General features: G+C 45.2%; 1 protein-coding gene across 2 annotated transcripts in view; it reads left to right on the forward strand.

The window, feature by feature from the left end:
- The first annotated feature begins 606 nt into the window (after positions 1–606).
- Positions 607–18,342, forward strand: part of LOC144696006 (membrane-bound glycerophospholipid O-acyltransferase 2-like) — a 67,766-nt gene continuing 50,030 nt past the window's right edge. The window contains exons 1-2 of one of the 2 annotated variants that reach the window (XM_078567170.1): positions 607–944; positions 17,758–17,903. In XM_078567170.1, the coding sequence (XP_078423296.1) occupies positions 873–944; positions 17,758–17,903 (218 nt within the window). In that variant the 5' untranslated portion in view covers positions 607–872. The remainder of the gene's footprint in view (positions 945–17,757; positions 17,904–18,342) is intronic. The other variant, XM_078567171.1, reaches the window with a different exon arrangement.

The following is an 18,342-nucleotide window of genomic DNA, read 5'->3' on the forward strand; positions in this document are numbered from 1 at the left end:
CCCTTCGAAATCGCTTCGCTTCTCTAATTCTGACCTCTTATGTGTACCACATTTCCATTGCTCCAGCATTGGTGGCTGTCCTTTCAGTTGGTTTGGTCCTAGAATTCCTTCCCTAAACCTCCCTGCCTCTATGTCCTTAGTACCTCCCTCTTTGCACAAGCCTTTGATTGCCTATCTTAATGTCTCCTTTTAATGGCGCAATTACAAATTTTGTTTGCTAATGGTCCTGTGAAGTGCTTTAGGATGTTTTACTATGTTAGAAGTGCTACATAAATTTAAGTCGTTGTCATCTGTCTTCTGCAAAAGAGAAAAAAAAATCCTACTGTGTCCATTTGTTGGGGGCCTGTATATTGGACACCAATTCACTCAATTAATATCAGGAGTTCAGTGGAAGGATTTTTCCTCAATTTACACACGGTCGAGAGATCTGTCGCTGCAGAACTTAAAAGCAAGCAGTGAAAACTAGCCACAATACTCAAGTGGATTTGACCACAGTGCTAAGAATAAGTAACCAACAGGGTGTGCTGTGGGACCAGTTCTGTAGCTACTTCAAGAGCCCAGCCTTCAAAGTGTGCATCTGAGGGGAAACACCCTTCGCCGAATCTTTTTTTTTGTGTGTGTGGTTACGTTTCTTGTTAAGGGATCTCTTAACTTAGGTCACCTCCCCCAATGTTTTGGAAACAATGACGTTCGCCGATCAGCTGCAATTAGTCGGAAAGTTTGAGCGGGTGATGTTAACTGAGACCAAACTAGGGCAGGGTAGCAAGTCCGTGCGCGCCAGGAGTTGTGTCAGTTTCAGGTGAGAATTTTTATCAGTTTCAGGTGCATTCAGGGAGGAGATCGCCGACCGGCTCTCACCACCTGGTGAAGGGATGGGATCGAGCGGCTGTGGATCGGAGCTACTCCTGCCTCTCAGCGAGAGGCTGCGTTTACCCATAGAACAGGTACCAACTTTATAATATAACTTTACGTGTACATATTGGAATGATCAAAATAATAGGGATTACTCTGATTTAAAACATCTATACCTGAATGAAACTTTTGGTCTGAGAAACATCTTGTCTTCTCGTCCTTATCGTGGTAAATGATGGCTGTTACTGTGGCTTTAGTGTGGAAATCAGTGTCAGTCTGGACTCAATCCTCTGAATCAAAAGCTTGGATTCAAGCACCTAGCTAGACACTGAAACACAAAACCTGGGCTGAAGTTTCAGTGCAGTACTGAGGGACTGCTGCATGGGCGGTCGTCATGTCTTTCAGATGAGATAAACTTGAGTCCCTGTCTGCTATATCAAGTAGCATTCTTTCAAAGAAGGGCAGTGATTTCTCTCTGGTGTTCTGCCCAATGTTAATCCCTCAACCATAACTAAAAACCAGATTATCCAGTCATTACCTCGTTGCTACACAAAAGCAAAATACTGCTGAGGTTGGAAATAAAAACACTATTTCCAGCATTTTCTGTTTCTCTTATCTCATTGTTATTTGTGGGAGCTTGCTGTGTACAAACATTTCCAATGTTACAACAGAGGCTACACTTTAACAAGTGCTTCATTAGTTGTAAAGCGCGTTGGGATGTCCTGAGGTTGTGAAAGGTGCTATATAAATGCAAGCCTTTCGTTTAACTTTTCCTTTTTGAGCCGGGTTGGTGGGGGCTGCAGGTTCAAGTCCCAGTCCAAATATTTGAGTTCATAATCTAGGCTGACACCTCAATTTAAAAAAAAAAAATACTGCGGATGCTGGAAATCTGAAACAAAAACAAAATCTGAAACAAAAACACTTCAGTGCTGTGCTAAGGGCCTACATGAGCTGGAAGTGAACTTTTCAGAGGAGATGTTAAGCCAATGTCCCTCTTTGCCTGAACAAAGATCTTGTGGCATTATTCCACAAAACCAAAGGAGTTATCTTATCCCGGACAGAATTCACCTTTTAAACAGCACCATCAAAAATAAGGGGCCTTTTGCTATTTGTGGGATCTTGCTGTGCACAAACTGGCTGCTGTCCTTGTTTACAAGAAAACAGTGACTCCATTTTATAAGTAATGCATTGGTTGTGATAGGTTTTTGCATGTAACAAAGGTGTTATATAAATACCATTAATGTATTGTCTAAATATTTGATGTACCATTTTAATGTTATTTGTAACATGATGAGAATGCAAAATTTAGTTTTACTTTTATGCACAAATTTCTAAAAGAATTTAAATTGTTTGACTGAATGACTAATAGGAAGTCTATCCTGATAATAAAAAGTATTTTTTCCTTAAACACATTAGTTCAAATGTTAATATGTGTCACATAATTACCTTTCCTTTTTTAATAGAATAAACTTTTTGAAATTGAATAGGGGATTATAACCATTGGAGCAATATATTTTGCTAAGGAAGGATTGGTTTCTACAGTCTATACATTGGTGAATGGGTGACCAAACACAAAAGTTAATTTTAAGTGTTCCTACTGGTGCCTTCAATTGTTTTATTTTCAATTTATCCAAAGATTCAGACTCTGCCTGTGGTATGGCAAAGAGTGGCTGCAGGCAGTCCCTGCTGAATCACTTCAATTCATGATGCTGATGAGTCAGCGCTGGGAAACTCAGGCAAATGATTTAAGTAAGGCACATTCAATCTCCACATAGAGAACCCATGTAGACTGGAGCAGGTTCTTTGTAGACTAGCCTGCAGTCTGGTCTACATCCTATAACTGTGCCATATTAATGGGTTGTCATCACACATTACATGAAGTGGTGTACTGACACCTTAACCCAGAGTGGTGTTACTGTGCTCCAGAGTGCTTTGCGTATTATATATCCACCCAGCATCTACCCTATCAAGCCCCTCAAGAATTTTATATATTTCAATGAGATCACTTCTCATTCTTCCAAACTCTAGGGAACATAGTCCTAATCTATTCAATCTCTGCTCATAGGACATTCTTCTTATGCCAAGGAATTAGTCTAGTGAATCTATATCACATTCCATCTCAGGAAGGTATACGTTTCCTTAGGTACGAAGACTAAAAGTGTACATAATATTCCACATGTGGTCTCATCAATGTAATATAACAATAAGTCAAAGCACATTTCATGACCTCAGGATGTCCCAAATCACTTCACAGCCAATGAAGTACTGTCCTTGTTGTAACAGAGGAAATATGGCAGCCATTTTTTACAATGCAACAATGATGAGGTAACCTGTTTTAGTGACATTGGCTAATAGGAATTTAGGAACATAGGACTTAGGAGCAGGAGTAGCTTGAGTCTGCTCCGCCATTCGATAAAATCATGCCTGATGTGATTATGGCCTCAACTCCACTTACCTGGCTGCCCCCCATAAACCTTGACTCCCTTGTAGATCAAGAATCTATCTATTCAACCTTGAATAAGGGCTGTTACATTGGGCTGAGCACTGCTGATCTTCTTTATAATAGGGAATGGGATCTTTTACATCCAACTGAGAGAGCAAACAAACCTCAGTTTAACATCTCATGTGAAAAATGGCACCTTCAATGCAGCACTCCCTTAGTACTGCAGTGGGAGTGTCAGATTATATGCTCATACCTCAGGATTGGAACCTGTACCAATGATCTTCTGGCTGAGAAGTGAGGGTCCTAGCCACTGAGCCACAGCTGACACACAACTATAGATAGCTTAAGTGGTCCAGTGCTAGGAAGGGGCAATTTGGTGAGATAACACATCCTAATCAGGATAATTGTTGTGAGGGGGTTGTGTGAGCACCTCGACAATTGAATAACATGCCAACTCTCACAGTCTAGACTGGCAAATGAAGGTTGGTTACTTGAATGAGGTACAGAAAGAGCAACTGAAATTACTGAAATGAGCTCTAGCAGATTCAGAGTCTTTTGGCAGAGTGGAGCTAAAACAAAATGTCAGTTACTCTCAGTATAGAGTGGCGGGTGAATGACCCAGCCCCCACTATGCTTGGATTGCCAACTTTGGTTGGATGTATCCCTGGAGGTTTGATCACATCTTGTCTTGCCTCCAATTTCCCCACCCTCTCACTCTCTCCATTGGTCACCTGACATGTCAATTCTCAAGCTGACCCCTCCTTCCCAAACCACATGTAACATAGGCAGTCTCGTATGTTACTCAATTGGATAACTCTTGACTTAATTTTCCCATCTCCACTGTTTTACAATGAATGAACATGCTCAGAGAAAATGAAATAAATACATAGAATTTATGATTTTGCTCTCAGCAGTTATGATGACCATCATTAACCAGGGGATTCTTTTCTGGAGATTCCCAGTCAATCCTGAAGGGTTGGCAACCCTTGGCTGAGTTTCCAGATCTCGGCTATGCTTGGTTATAAGATAGAGTTGGACAAAATGTCACTCCCAAGACTTCCTCTAGTACTCAGAGCATTGTGTGCAGTTTTGGTCTCCTTACCTAAGAAAGGATATACTTGCCATAGAGGGAGCACAGCGAAAGTTCACCAGACTGATTCCTGGGATGGCAGCATTGCCGTATGAGGAGAGATTGGGCTAGCTGAGCCTTTATTCACTGGAGTTTAGAAGGATGAGAAGGAATCTCATTAAAACATATAAAATTCTGACAGGGATGGACAGACTGGATGCAGGGGTAATGTTTCCTCTGGCTGGGGGTCTAGAACAAGGGTCACAATCTCAGGATATGGGGTAGGCCATTTAGAACTGAGATGAGGAGAAACCTTTTCATTCAGAGGGTGGTGAACCTGTGGAATTCTCTACCACAGAGGGCTGCAGAGGCCAAGCAACTGAATATATTTAAGAAGGAAATAGATAGGCTTCTAGACTTTAAAGGCATCAAGGGGTATAGGGAGGGGGCAGGAGCATGGCATTGAGATAGAGGATCAGCCATGATCATATTGAATGGCAGAGCAGGCTTAAAGGGCCAAATGACCTACTCTATATATTTCCTTCTTGGGAGTGACTTTTTTTCCAACTCTTACTTATAACCAAGCATATTCAAGATCTGGAAACTCAGCCAAGGTTTGCCAACCCTTCAGGTTGACCGGGAGTCCCCAGAAAAGAATCCCCTGGTTAATGATGGTCATCATAACTGCTGAGAGCAAAATCATAAATTCTATGTGTTCCTTTCATTTTCTCCGAGCATGTTCATTCATTGTAAAACAGTGGAGATGGGAAAATTAAGTCAAGAATCATCCAACTGAATAATATACGAGACTGTCTATTATCTTCTATTTTCTATGTTTCCATGTTTTGACTGAATAGATTCATTTTCTCTGCTGCAGATGCCTGTAGCCTATTGACCTCAATGACTGAGCGTCTAGTCCCTCTAGGCAGAGAATGCAAAAAATTCACTGCCCATTGAGCAAAGAAATTTCTCCTATCTCAATCCTAAATGACCGACCCCTTATTCTGAGACTGTGACTCCTAGTTTTAACCTCTCCAGCCAGGGTAAACATCCACCCAACAACAACCATATCAAGCCCCTCAAAAATTTTATATGTTTCAATGAGATCACTTCTCATTTTTCCAAACTCTAGGGAACATAGCCTAGTCAATTCACTCTCTTCTCATAGGGCAATCTCCTTATCCCAGGAATTAGTCCAGTGAATCTTCATCATACTCCATCTTAGGCAAGTATTTCCTTCCTTAGGTATGGAGACCAAAAATGTACACAGTGCTCCATGTGTAGTCTCATCAAGATATACTATACAATTGCAGTAAAACCTCTTCATCCTTATACTATATCAAGCAGAAACAGAAATATCTGGAAAAACTCAGCAGGTCTGGCAGCATCAGCGGAGAAGAACACAGTTGATGTTTCGAGTCCTCATGACCCTTCAACAGAACTAAGTAAAAATAGGAAAGGGGTGAAATATAAGCTGGTTTAAGGGGTGGGGGGGTTGTTGTTGGGACCAACCCCCCCATCCCCTAAACCAGCTTATATTTCACCCCTTTCCTATTTTTACTTAGTTCTGTTGAAGGATCATGAGGACTCGAGACGTCAACTGTGCTCTTCTTCGCCGATGCTGCCAGACCTGCTGAGTTTTTCCAGGTATTTCTGTTTTTGTTTTGGATTTCCAGCATCCGCAGTTCTTTGCTTTTATCACTATATCAAGCAGTACCTACTCAGCAATAACCTGCTCACTGCCACTCATTCTGGGCTCTGCTGGGGCCATTCAGCTCCTGACCACATTAAAGCCTTGATCCAAACATGGACAAAAGAACTCGACTCAAGAGGTGAGGTGAGAGTGACTGCCATTGACATTAACGCAGTATTTGACTGATTGTGGCATCAAGGAGCCCTAGCAAAACTGAAGTCAATGGGGATCGGGGGAAAACTTTTCACTGGTTGGAGTCATACCTAGCACAAAGGAAGATAGTTGTGGCTGTTGGAGGTCAATCATCTCAGCCTCAGGACATCATTGCAGCAGTTCCTCAGGGTAGTGTCCTAGGCCCAACCATCTTCAGCTGCTTCATCAATGACCTTCCCTCCACCAGAAGGTCTGAATTGGGGATGTTCGCTGATGATTGTACAATATTCAGCATCATGCATGACTTTTCAGATACTGAAACAGTCTATGTCCATATGCAGCAAGACCTGGACAATATTCAGGCTTGGGATGATAAGAGGCAAGTAACATAGATGCCACACAAGTGCCAAGCATCTCCAACAAGAGAGAATCTAAAGACTTCCCCATGACATTCAAAAGCATTTCCATTGCTGAATCCCCCACTATCAACATCCTGGGAGTTACCATTGACTAGAAAATAGGTGGGCCAGCCATATAAATACCATGGCTACAAGAGCAGGTCAGAGGCTGGGAATTCTATGACAGTGTCTCACCACCTGGCTCCCCAAAGTCTGTCTACAAGGCGCAAGTCTGGAGCGTGATGGAGTAATCTCCACTTTCCTGGATGAGTGCAGCACCAACAACACTCAAGACCATCCAGGACAAAGTAGCCGCTTGACTAACATCCCATTCCACCACCTTAAACATTCACTCCCTCCACCACCGGCACTTATTAGCAGCAGTGTGTACCATCTACAAGATGCACTGCAGCAACTCACTGAGGCTTGTTCAACAGCACTTTCTAAACCCGTGACCTCTACCACCTAGAAGGAACTCTCTCTTCCTAAAAGCATTGAGGGTGTACCTACACCAAATGGACTGCAGCACTTCAAGAAGGTGGATCACCACCACTTTCTCGAGGGCAATTAGGGATGGGCAATAAATGTTGGTCTAGCCAGCGATGCTCACATCCCATGAATGACTAAATTTTTAAAAATTCCAATCTTTGTAAAAAAAAAGCTGATGTACTGTTTGCTTCCCTAATTACTTTTGTACATGCATGTTAACGTTCTGTGATTTGTGTAAAAGAACCTCGCAGGTCCCTCTGAATACCAACAGTTCCCAGTATCTCCCCATTTAACCATAGAACCATAGAACACTACAGCACAGAAAACAGGCCATTCGGCCCTTCTAGTCTGTGCCGAAATATTATTCCGCTAGTCCCATTGACCTGCACCTAGTCCATAACCCTCCAGACCTCTCCCATCCATGTATCTATCTAATTTATTCTTAAAACTTAAGAGTGAGCCTGCATTTACCACGTCAGATGTTAGCTCATTCCACACTCTCACCACTCGCTGAGTGAAGAAGTTCCCCCTAAACCTTTCCCCTTTCACCCTAAAGCCATGTCCTCTCGTGTTTATTTCTCCTAATCTAAGTGGAAAGAGCCTACTCGCATCTACTCTGTCTATACCCCTCACAATTTTGTAAACTTCTATCAAATCTCCCCTCATTCTTCTACGCTCCAAGGAATAAAGTCCTAACCTGTTTAATCTTTCCCTGTAACTCAACTCCTTAAGACCCGGCAACATCCTAGTAAATCTTCTCTGCACTCTCTCGATCTTACTGATATCCTTCCTGTAGTTAGGCGACCAGAACGGCGCACAATACTCCAAAGTTGGCCTAGAGCAGATCAGGGGAACCAGCGAATGTTATGTATTTGGATTTTCAAAAAGCATTCCATAAGGTGTCACAAAAGAGATTATTACACAAAATTAGGGCCCTATGGATAGGAGTAATATATTAGCACAGCTTGAGGATTGGTTAACGGACAAAAAATAGAAATAAACAGGTCATTTTAGGTTGGCAGGCTGTAACTAGTGGAGGTACTGCAAGGACCAGTGGTTGGGTCTCAGCTATTCACAATCTGTATCAATGACTTACAAGAGAGGACCAAGTGTCCAAGTTTGCTGATGATACAAATTAACAAATTAACAAATATTCTGCTTTTCTATTTTTCCTGCCAAAATGGATAATTTCACATTTCTCTACATTATATTCCATCTGTCATGTTCTTGCCTATTCAATTAATCTATGTCCCTTTGCAGCTTCTTTGTGTCTTCCTCATAACCTGCTTTCCCACTTAGCTTTGTATCATCAGCAAACTTGGATACTTGGTCCTCTCTTGTAAGTCATTGATACAGATTGTGAATAGCTGAGACCCAACCACTGGTTCTTGCAGTACCTCCACTAGTTACAGCCTGCCAACCTAAAATGACCTGTTTCTTTCTATTTTTTGTCCGTTAACCAATCCTCAAGCTGTGCTAATATATTACTCCTATCCCTAGGGCCCTAATTTTTTGTAATAATCTCTTTCGTGACACCTTATGGAATGCTTTTTGAAAATCCAAATACGTAACATTCGCTGGTTTCCCCTGATCTGCTCTGCTAGTTACAACCTCAAAAAACTCTTAACAGATGTCAAATACGACTTCCCTTTCATAAATCCATGTTGACTCTACCCAACCATATTATGATTTTCTATGTGTCTGATTATCACATCCCTAATAATAAATTCAAATGTTTTCCCTACTACTGATGCCGTAGTTTCCAGTTTTATCACTCTCTCCTTTCTTGAGTAGCGGGGTTACGTTTGTTATTTTCCAGTCACCTGGGACCATTCTAGAATCTAGAGAATTCTGGAAGATTAAGCCAATACATCACAATACCTGCAACCAAGGATGTAGGCCATCAGGTCCAGGGGATTTATCGACTTTCCCCTATTCATTTGTTCCAGTGCTAGTTCTTGACTAGTTCAAATGTCTGAAGTTCCTCATTCTTGCTAGATCCATGATTCCCCATTATTTCCAGAAAGTGTTTTGTGCCCTCTACCATGAATTATAGAATTCTGGACTCATACAGCACAGAAGGAGGCCATTCAGCCCATTGTTTCTGTGCTGGATCTTTGAAAGAGTTGTTCAGTTTAGTCCCACATCCCAGCTTTTCCCCCCAGAACCCTTCAAATTTGTTCTATTCCAGTGCGTGCCCAATTCCCTTTTGAGAGTTCTCATGGAATCTGATTTCACCGCCCTTTCAGGTATTGTGTTCCAGATCATAACAAACCTATTAATAAATAAAATATTTCTTCTCATTTCCCTCTAGTTCTTTTGCCAATTAGTTTAAATCTATGACCTCTGCTTACCAATCCACGTGTCTGAAGAAACAGTTTCTTCCTACTGCCTATATCAAACATCCTCATAATTCTGAATACCTCCATTAGATTCCCCCCTTACACTTCTCATCTCTAAAGTGCTAAGAAAGGAAGATAAAGAGAGGGAAGGATAAAAAGGGAATCACTTCTTTTGTGTCTTTACTTTAGTTTGGAATGTTGTTGTGATGACAATGGACATGTGTCATGCTGCTTGTGTCCAACATGACTAAGTTAGGGTATTTGAGATTCGAGTTACAATCAGATTGAGGGAAATTGCACAACATGTGTTCATGCTTCAGGAATTGCATGATAAGGGTGTGAGAGGTTTCACAACGTCATCTAAGCCTTAAAAGACACTCATTGTTCATCTTGGAATTATATAACATAGAATGAGGCTATTTGACCTATCATGCCTGTGTCAGCTCTTTGGAAGGACTATCCAAGTAGTTCCATTTCCCTTGCACTTTCTCCATTGCCCTGCAAAGTTTTCCTTTTTAAGTAGAGATCCAGTTTTGGAAGCTACAATTATTTATTTCTGTATATATTAGAAAATGAAGTAGGAGTGAGAAGGTTGCTGTGCAGGATCCTCTCTAATCACTCCGCCATTGGAAACTCTGCCTTCTGCTGCCAAGCCCAAAGCTCTGGGATTCCCTCGCTAAACCTCTCTGCTTCTCTATGACGGCTGATGATGCAGAGGCAAAGAAAATGGTAATGGGGCAAGTGAAAAAACAAAAGATGTCTCCAGCGGAGGTATGAGTGGCAGAATAATGAACAGTTGCCATCTGAAAACAAAAAACAAGAGAAAAACAACATTTACACTAAAACATGCAAATAGAAACAAAATAAGAAGGACAGAGGTTATGGTCTGAAATTGTTGAACTCTGTGTTGAGTCCAGAAGGCTGTAATGTGCCTAATTGTAAGATGAGGTGCTGTTCCTCGAGCTTGCATTGAGCTTCATTGGAACACTTCGGCTGGTCGAGGACAGAGAGATCAGTGTGAGAGCAAGGTGGAGAATTAAAATGATAGTTGATTGAAAGCTCGGGGCCATGCTTGTGAACTGAATGGAGCTGTTCCACAAAGCGATCACCCGATTGGCATTTGGTTCCCCTAGTGTTGAGGAGACTGTGTTGTGAGCAGCATGTACAGTATAGCAAAATGTAAGAAGTATATGTAAGTCACTGTTTCACCTGGAAGGAGCCTTTGGGGGTCCTTGGATGGTGAGGAGAGAGGAGGTAAAAAGGACAGGTGTTACATCTCACAGGTATGGAAGTTTGCATCACTAGAACATATGTGGTGAAGACAGAGAAACTGCGAGAATGGAATGGAGCCCTGAAAGGAGGTGTGGTGTGAGCATTGTAACATAGAAACAAAATATTGCATATGATGGATATCTGAAATAAAAACAGAAAATGCAGGTAAACTCAGGAGGTCAGGCAGACCTGTGGACGGAAACAGAGTTACTATTTCAGGTTGATGCTCCTTTGTTAGAATTCATTGACTTGAAAGGATAAGGACGGAATCATCCCAGATTTGCACTAAGTGCAGTAGCAAGCAGGAAAAAGGATGTTTTACCCGCCTGCCACAATGACGGCTTTTCACGCCGTATCATGCCAATCCCGCCTCATTAATAATGCATTCCCGGGAAACAGGTCGTTTCGATGACGAGCGGGTTCTCATTCGGCCGCCATGCCATCGCCTCACCGCTTTATCACACCAGGCGCCATATTTAAAATACAGCCGCACAAGCACCTCTCAATGCTTCCAGACAAGGACAGCTGCAAAGAAGACATGGCCCCGAAAAACAAGAAGATTGCAGACCCCGAATTAATGACTGGTCCCTCCAGCGTCTTTTGGATGCAGTGGATGCATCACCGCTATGATGTCCTCTAGCCCCGCTCTGGCCGCGGAGGGGGCAGCAACATCATCAATCCAGCTTGGGAGGCAGTGACAGCTGTGATCAGCACCAACACCCTACAAAAGAGGACAGCCACCCAGTGCCGAAAAAGGGTGAATGATCTCCTCCGCTCTGCCAGCGTAAGTCATTCTTCTCATCACTTTCAACTCACATACTCTCAAACCCATCACACATCCACAGGGATCTCACTCACTGCCAGTTCAAGGTTCATCACCATTCAGTCTCTCAAACACGCCTTCATTGTCCTCATCCCATCCATGGGACCACTTGCCACCCACACATGCCAGGCATACTTATCACCTGGCCTGGCAGGCTCCCTGCTTACACTCTCCTCTGTATTCATGCAGGACAAGCTGGCACACAACAGCAAGGAGAGATTGCAGACCGGTGGAGGAACACCTGAGATCAAGGTCCTCAAGGACTTTGAAAACAGAGTCACCCAGCTGGCTGGCGAGGATCTGGACCATTCCTGTACTGGCAGTCAGGCCAATGGTTCTCTACCAAGTCATGATCCTGCAATGCAACATCGATTAGACAACCATGCTGTGAGTGATGTGTCCAATTCCGCAGTCCCCTGCCATACACTAATTATATCTCCTTGCTTTCACAGGCACATCTAGGAAACAGCTGACAGAGTCCATGACCCAGGGCCTCCAATCAAGCCCCGAAGAAATCTCTGAAGAGGAATCTGAAGGCACCCTCCTTGAAGACCCATCACAGCGCTCACCCACACCCTTCACCAGTGCAGAGACACACACCTCAGTGGGACCTAGCTTCAGAGTAGCCCCGGGATCACATACTGGTGAGCACATCACACACTCTGATCCACAGCAGGGACTTCCCAGGTCCCTGGCACTCAGAGGACTGCCAGAGGCTAGAAATCTGCTAAGTCCGAGTTAAAAGACAAGCCTCTGGACTCGGTCACGTCACAGTTGCTGGAGCTGCAAAGGCAAGCTCGGGAACATCAGGAAGGGATGTCCGCTGCACTCCTCAGATTGCAAGGCATGATGGAGGAATCTGTCTGCCTTCAGGCTGAGGTGATAGCGCCAGCATGCCAACACTCTGAGGTCAACACTGGTGGGATGGTGGCCACTATGGGGCCCATGGTCCAGAACATTGGTCCTGCACTGCTGCGCGGGCTGAACGCCATTGCTGATACTATAATTGGCTTCCAACAGTGTGTTTGCAAGAGGTGTGTGGGGCAGCTGGATCTCACTCCAGCTTCCCCTTCTCCTTAAGGAGCCAGCCAGGGGCTCTTGGGCACCCATGAGGATAGGGAGGAGGGTCAGCAGGTGTATACCCCGGGGTCATCCACCCAGATGACTCTGGGAATGTCTGGCCCAGCCAAATCCCCTTTTCCTGTGACCCCAGCAGCTCCAGCTCCACAGGCCGAGGAGGGTGCCACTGCCACACAGCAGGACCCTGAAAGCAGGCTGGGGTCCTCCAGGTCTTGGACCTTCAGAGGATGCCCACCAGGCTGCGGATGTTGGGATGTTGGGAGAGCACCAAAACATAGCGACACAGTTAGGAAGGTTAAGAAGATATAGTTGCACAGCCTGGGCATGGGTGTCAATCACTTGTACATAATGTTCACTATTGTAAATAAACTTCCAAGAATGTCTCCCTGTCTATGGCTCCTTGTTCTGATGAGCAGTGTTCGTGTCACTCAGTTGTGAAACTTTGGTCCCTGAACAAGATAAAGGCAGGTGTCTCAGTCCAGGGCCTCTTCCCTGTGCAGTGTGTAACCTTCAGACCAAAGTGATGGTCCGGCTTCACATTCACTGGACACGTTACTGATGCCTGCACCTCAATGGTGCTTGTCATTGCTGCCAGAATGTTGTGGGCAGGCATCAGAGTTCCGTCGTTCTCTCTGTGTGGTCTCAGCACCTTTTGAGGTGGGGCTGGCCCCCATCTCTTCAGCACCTGTGACCGGTGACACTGTGCTCTTGAAGGGGCCAGGTGCTGAAGGCTGTCAAAGGATCAGGTACATCTTAAGGTTTCACAGCTGCATCTCCATGATATGACCCTGATCACAGAGCGCAAGCGAGCTGCCCTCAGCCAGACAGGAGCCAGACGTTCTGAGGCTATGTGAAGATCTATGGAGTGTCCTCACTGTATGTCGTCATCACCCTCCTGCAATCGAGTGACTATTGGGGCCTCTACTGCATCTTCATGACAGGAGCATTATCACAGAGGGTATGTGCGCTGCCATCAGCCAGACTGGAGTCAAACGTTCACAGATGCAATGTGATGATCTATGGTGTCTCCTCACTGTAAGTCCTCATCATCCTCCACAAACCTAGCAGCTATGCGGACCTCCCCAGTGTGCCTGCCTCATCCGGCCAGTGCGATGACCTCATCGCTGTCATCATCGCCTTCGAGGACCTCCTCACCCTCATCCCTGTCACTGTCCTCCTCATCGGAGAAGATGTCCAGCTCCCCCATCTCCTCCTCAGTCAGCCCCAATCCCCTTTGCAGCGCCAGATTGTAAAGGGCGCAGCAGGCGATGACGGGCGTGACGCTCTCTGTGGACTATTTGCAGGGCTCCACCAATGCACCAGAGCCTCATTTCAGCATCCCGATGGTCTGCCCCGCCAAGTTGTGAGTTGCAGCATGTGCCTTGCATACCTTTGCTCTGCTGCAGTCTGAGACCGCCACTCGGGCGTCATCAGCCGCTTTCTCTGCGGGTAGCCCTTGTACCTGAGGAGGCATCCCTGCAGCCTCTGTGGATCCTGGAAGATGTCAGGGATCTGAGACTGACTGAGAATGTAGGAGTCATGCACAGTCCCTGGGAACCTTGCGCAGACCTGCAGGATGTGTTTGTGGTGGTCGCACACCAGCTGAACATTCAGCGAATGGAAGTCCTTGCAGTTGACATAGTTGACTGCTTTTTGCGATGGAGGCCTGGGCGCCACATGATTGCAGTTGATGGCACCCTGCACCTGTGGGAATCCTGAGATCTGGGCAAATCCCAGCACTCTTGCATCCTGGGTGAACTGCACAATGTTGTGTGCCTTCGCGAAGGTGGCATCTGTGACCTCCATGGATGCATTTGTTGGTGGAGGCTTGTGATATTCCACAGAGGTCACCTTTAGAGCCCTGAAAGGAGCCACCTTTGTAAAAATTGAGTGCCACAGTCACTTTCTGTAGTGATTTGTAAGTAAAACCTTTCATACTGTTTCGGGGATCATGTGACTGTACAGATGAATCAGCCCTAAGCGCAGATAATCTTAGGGGTGGAGCTTTCTAGTCATGGACCTGGTTCAAGCATGTAGCTTCATCAGGAGCTTTGTAAATAAAGCTTACTGTTTCTAACGTGAAACCAGTCCGGTATACCAAATTTATTACACTTTCACAGTCACGGGCAGTGGATGCACTCCATGTCCCCATGGCGCCAAATCCTGCAGCAGATGTGACTGACCAGTTCCCTAGACATGTGCAGTGTTCGGCGACACTGGTTCTCGGTCATCTGCAGGGAGGAAAGGTGGTGCCTATAGACCCTGGGTCTAGTGAGGCGCCGAGCAGCGACAGCTCGCTGTGACTCTTTGGCGGTGTGTGCAGGAGACCCTTCTTCCTGAGGGTGCTGCTCCTCCCTCTGCCCAGCCAGATGCCTCAGTCACTCTCTCCCCTTTCATCTCCGCTCTCTATACGCCACGAGGCATACAGCTAGTTCACCATGCTCCATGCTCCTGGTGTACTCCTCCTGCAGGATGAAAGAGAGAGATGTGTGTGTTAGCTTGGGTGTCAATGTGGCCACGTCTGAATTGTCTCAGCTGTGGAGGAACGGTCACTTTATTCAAGGTTTTCCTAATGTGTGGCTGCTTCCCTCCTCCCACTCTACCCCACCCTCCCCTCGCGGCGCCTGAACCTTGGAGTCCAACAGATGACCCTGGCGAGCGCTGCCCAACATTACTGTGCACTCACCTCCGAATTCCCCTCTAAGTACAACCCGCCAAGTGCACGCCTTATATATGTTGTTGTGAAACACACACGCCGACGTGCACAAATGATCCAGCGTGGGGGGATGATTCCGGCAAGCTGGCCTTATAATGATACGCAGGTGTATTACAATGAGGTTCCCGACATCCGTCGGTGGGAAAAATGGCCCGACATCGGCGGGCAGAGCGGACAATTGCAAATTGGTTTCATGACGTCGTGATGCCAACTTTTGGCCTTCTCGCCATATTGCCCGCTCAAGCTGCCAAACATGACTGACGCCAGCAGGTATGGAATATTCTGCCCTAACTCTCTTTCTCTCCACAGGTGCTTGCCTGATCTGTTGAGTGTTACCAGCATTTTCTGTTTTTATGTGAGGAAATGTAGTTAAGGTAGCTGTGAGAGTCACTGGGCTTATCATGAATATTTGTGGAAAGCCAATTCACAGAAATGGAGACAGAGAAACTGAGGAAGGGAAAGGGAGAGTCAGAGTTGGACCATGTGAGAGGGAGAGAAGGACGAAAATTGGAAGCAAAGATGTAAAGGTATTCCAGTTCAGGGTGAGAGTGGGAAACGGCATCAATAGAGCCATCAATGTACTGGAATAAAAGTGGCGAGAGAGAGGTCCTAAGCAGACCTAGGCAAGGAATGTTCTACATTGCCCATGAAAAGGCTAGGACCCACACAGGTACCCAAAGCAACACGTTTTATTTGGAGAAAGCGAGATATATATTAACATATATATTATATATACCTGTATATAAATATATATAATATATATATATTATCTTTTTATATATATTAGATACAAAACGTATATATTTCTTTATATTTGTCTATCTTTTGAGCTAACATTATGGGAATTCCTGTCAAATGAGTGCAGGGAATTAATGAATCACTATATTGTGAAAACAGACTTGTGTTGCAATTCACTCATGAGAGAGGCGATTATTGAGAAATATTAATGTTATGTAACACTTAGCGGCAAATCAAAAATGAATGAGTAACCTTTTGCCTGTTCTCTCCCATAAAATGCAAATTGAATGTACTTCATAATACAGGGCGGAATATTTAGCTCGGTGTGTGGGCACGTGCCCCTCCCGCCCGAGCGTAAAGTAGCGCGTGATGACATCAGGCGAGCATCCCGACGTCATGCCGCACTCGTGCGGTATTTCGGTCGGTGGGCGCCCGCTGACAATGAAGGGGGCAATTAGGCCCATTAAAGTTCCAATTGTCCCAGATTTTTCATGGCCCGTCCAACCTTACAGTTGGCAGACCGGCGAATCCAGTCCGACTTCTTGATGAAACCTCATCCAAGGGCAGGATGAGGTGTCTGTTATTAAATTTAAAAAAAAGTATGGACAGAATTTTCTTCATCTCTATGTTCAGGTGACTAATTCTGATGTGTGGACATTTTTTTCTGGATTTTAAAGTCTTTGTTGATTGCTTTTAAATTCTCCAGCAGCCTGAGCCAGTTCTCTGCCTTCAGGGAGCTTTCATTCCGCAATTCCCTGAGCTTACGTCAGCGCCTGCCCTCCTCCCGCCCCCCACCCCGGCAGCGCTGAGCACTTCAGTGCGTGTTTCACGCAGGCTGGCTGCTAATTGGCCAGCCAGCGTGACATTGCGGTCGGGGGCCGATCGTGGTCGGCGGTACTTTCCTTGGCCGCTCCCGGGCCTGCCAATCGCGTGCACCCGCCGAACTAAAAACCCTGTCCAGGGTGTAATTGTTTTTAAGACAATAGCAGCAACAACAGCTCGCATCTGTATAGCGCCATTAACATGGTAAAAATGCCCCAAGACTTCACAGGAACGTTATCAGACAAATATTCGACACCGCGCCAGATGAGTTATGAAAACAGATGACCAAAGCTGGATACTAAATCCAGTGTCAGGTGGTCTCAGAAGGCAGTGTCACTGCCATCTTGCCGATTCTCACCCAATGCCTCCTGTTCTCACTGACCTACACTGTCTCCTGGTCTGTCAAGGCCTTGATTTTAAAAATACTCATTCTTGTTTTCAAATCTCTCCATGGCCTCACCCCATTCTATCTCTGTAACCTCCTCCAGCCGAACAGCCCTCCGAGATCACTGTGTTCCTCCAATTCTGGCCTCTTGTGCATCCCTGAGTCTTGCCACTTCATCACTGGTGTCTGTGCCTTCAGCTGGCTGGGCTCAGAGCTGTGGAATTCCCTCCCCAAACCTCTCGGCCTATTTACCTCTCTCTTCTCCTTTAACAAGAACCTTTAAAACCTACCCCTTTTACCAAATGTTTAGTCACCCGTCCCAATCCGTCATCACTCGGTGCCAAGTTTTCTTTGATAACACTCCTGTCCTCGCCTTGGGACGTTTTACTGAATTAAACACGCACAGAGATAAATGCAAGCCGTTAAGCCAGTTCCAACCCGCAACGTCCCAAAGTTACAGAGTTTTATTTTTCGTTTCACAGGTAAATTTTGCAATGTGCCAACTGTTTGGACTGCTCGCAGCTTTTTTATTTCGTAACTACCTCCACCCGAGCAAGACCAGCCACACCATCAGGCATGTGATAGTCACCCTCTTGGGCCTTCACTTTGCATTCTTCTGCTTTGGCAGGTAGGTCGTCCTGTTAACTCGCTCTTGCAAACCAAACGTTTCCATTTCCAAAGCCTGGTGAATAAAACCAGAAGCTGGTATTGGATGCTTCTGTAGCTCAGGGCAAGAGACCTGTCTTCATTGAACCGCTGAGGAACCAACTTTTTGGCTACTTCAAGCACTTCGTTGATACACTTGAGTCTCAATTTGTGCCACACACAATAAGTGTAGAAATTAACCTTGGAGAAGGTGCAGTGGAGTTTTATCAGAATGGGTTCAGGGATGAGGGACTTCAGGAGCGATTAGAGAAACTTGGATTGTTCTCCTTCGAGCAGAAGAAGGAAGATTTAATGGATGTGTTTAAAATTATGAGGGGTTTTGATACAGTAAATAAAGAGAAACTGTTTCTGCTGGCTGCTGGGTTGGTAACCAAAGGACCCAGATTTAAGATTTGCTAAAG

Source organism: Cetorhinus maximus, chromosome 21 (genome assembly GCF_964194155.1).
Source record: "Cetorhinus maximus chromosome 21, sCetMax3.hap1.1, whole genome shotgun sequence".
NCBI lineage: Eukaryota > Metazoa > Chordata > Chondrichthyes > Lamniformes > Cetorhinidae > Cetorhinus > Cetorhinus maximus.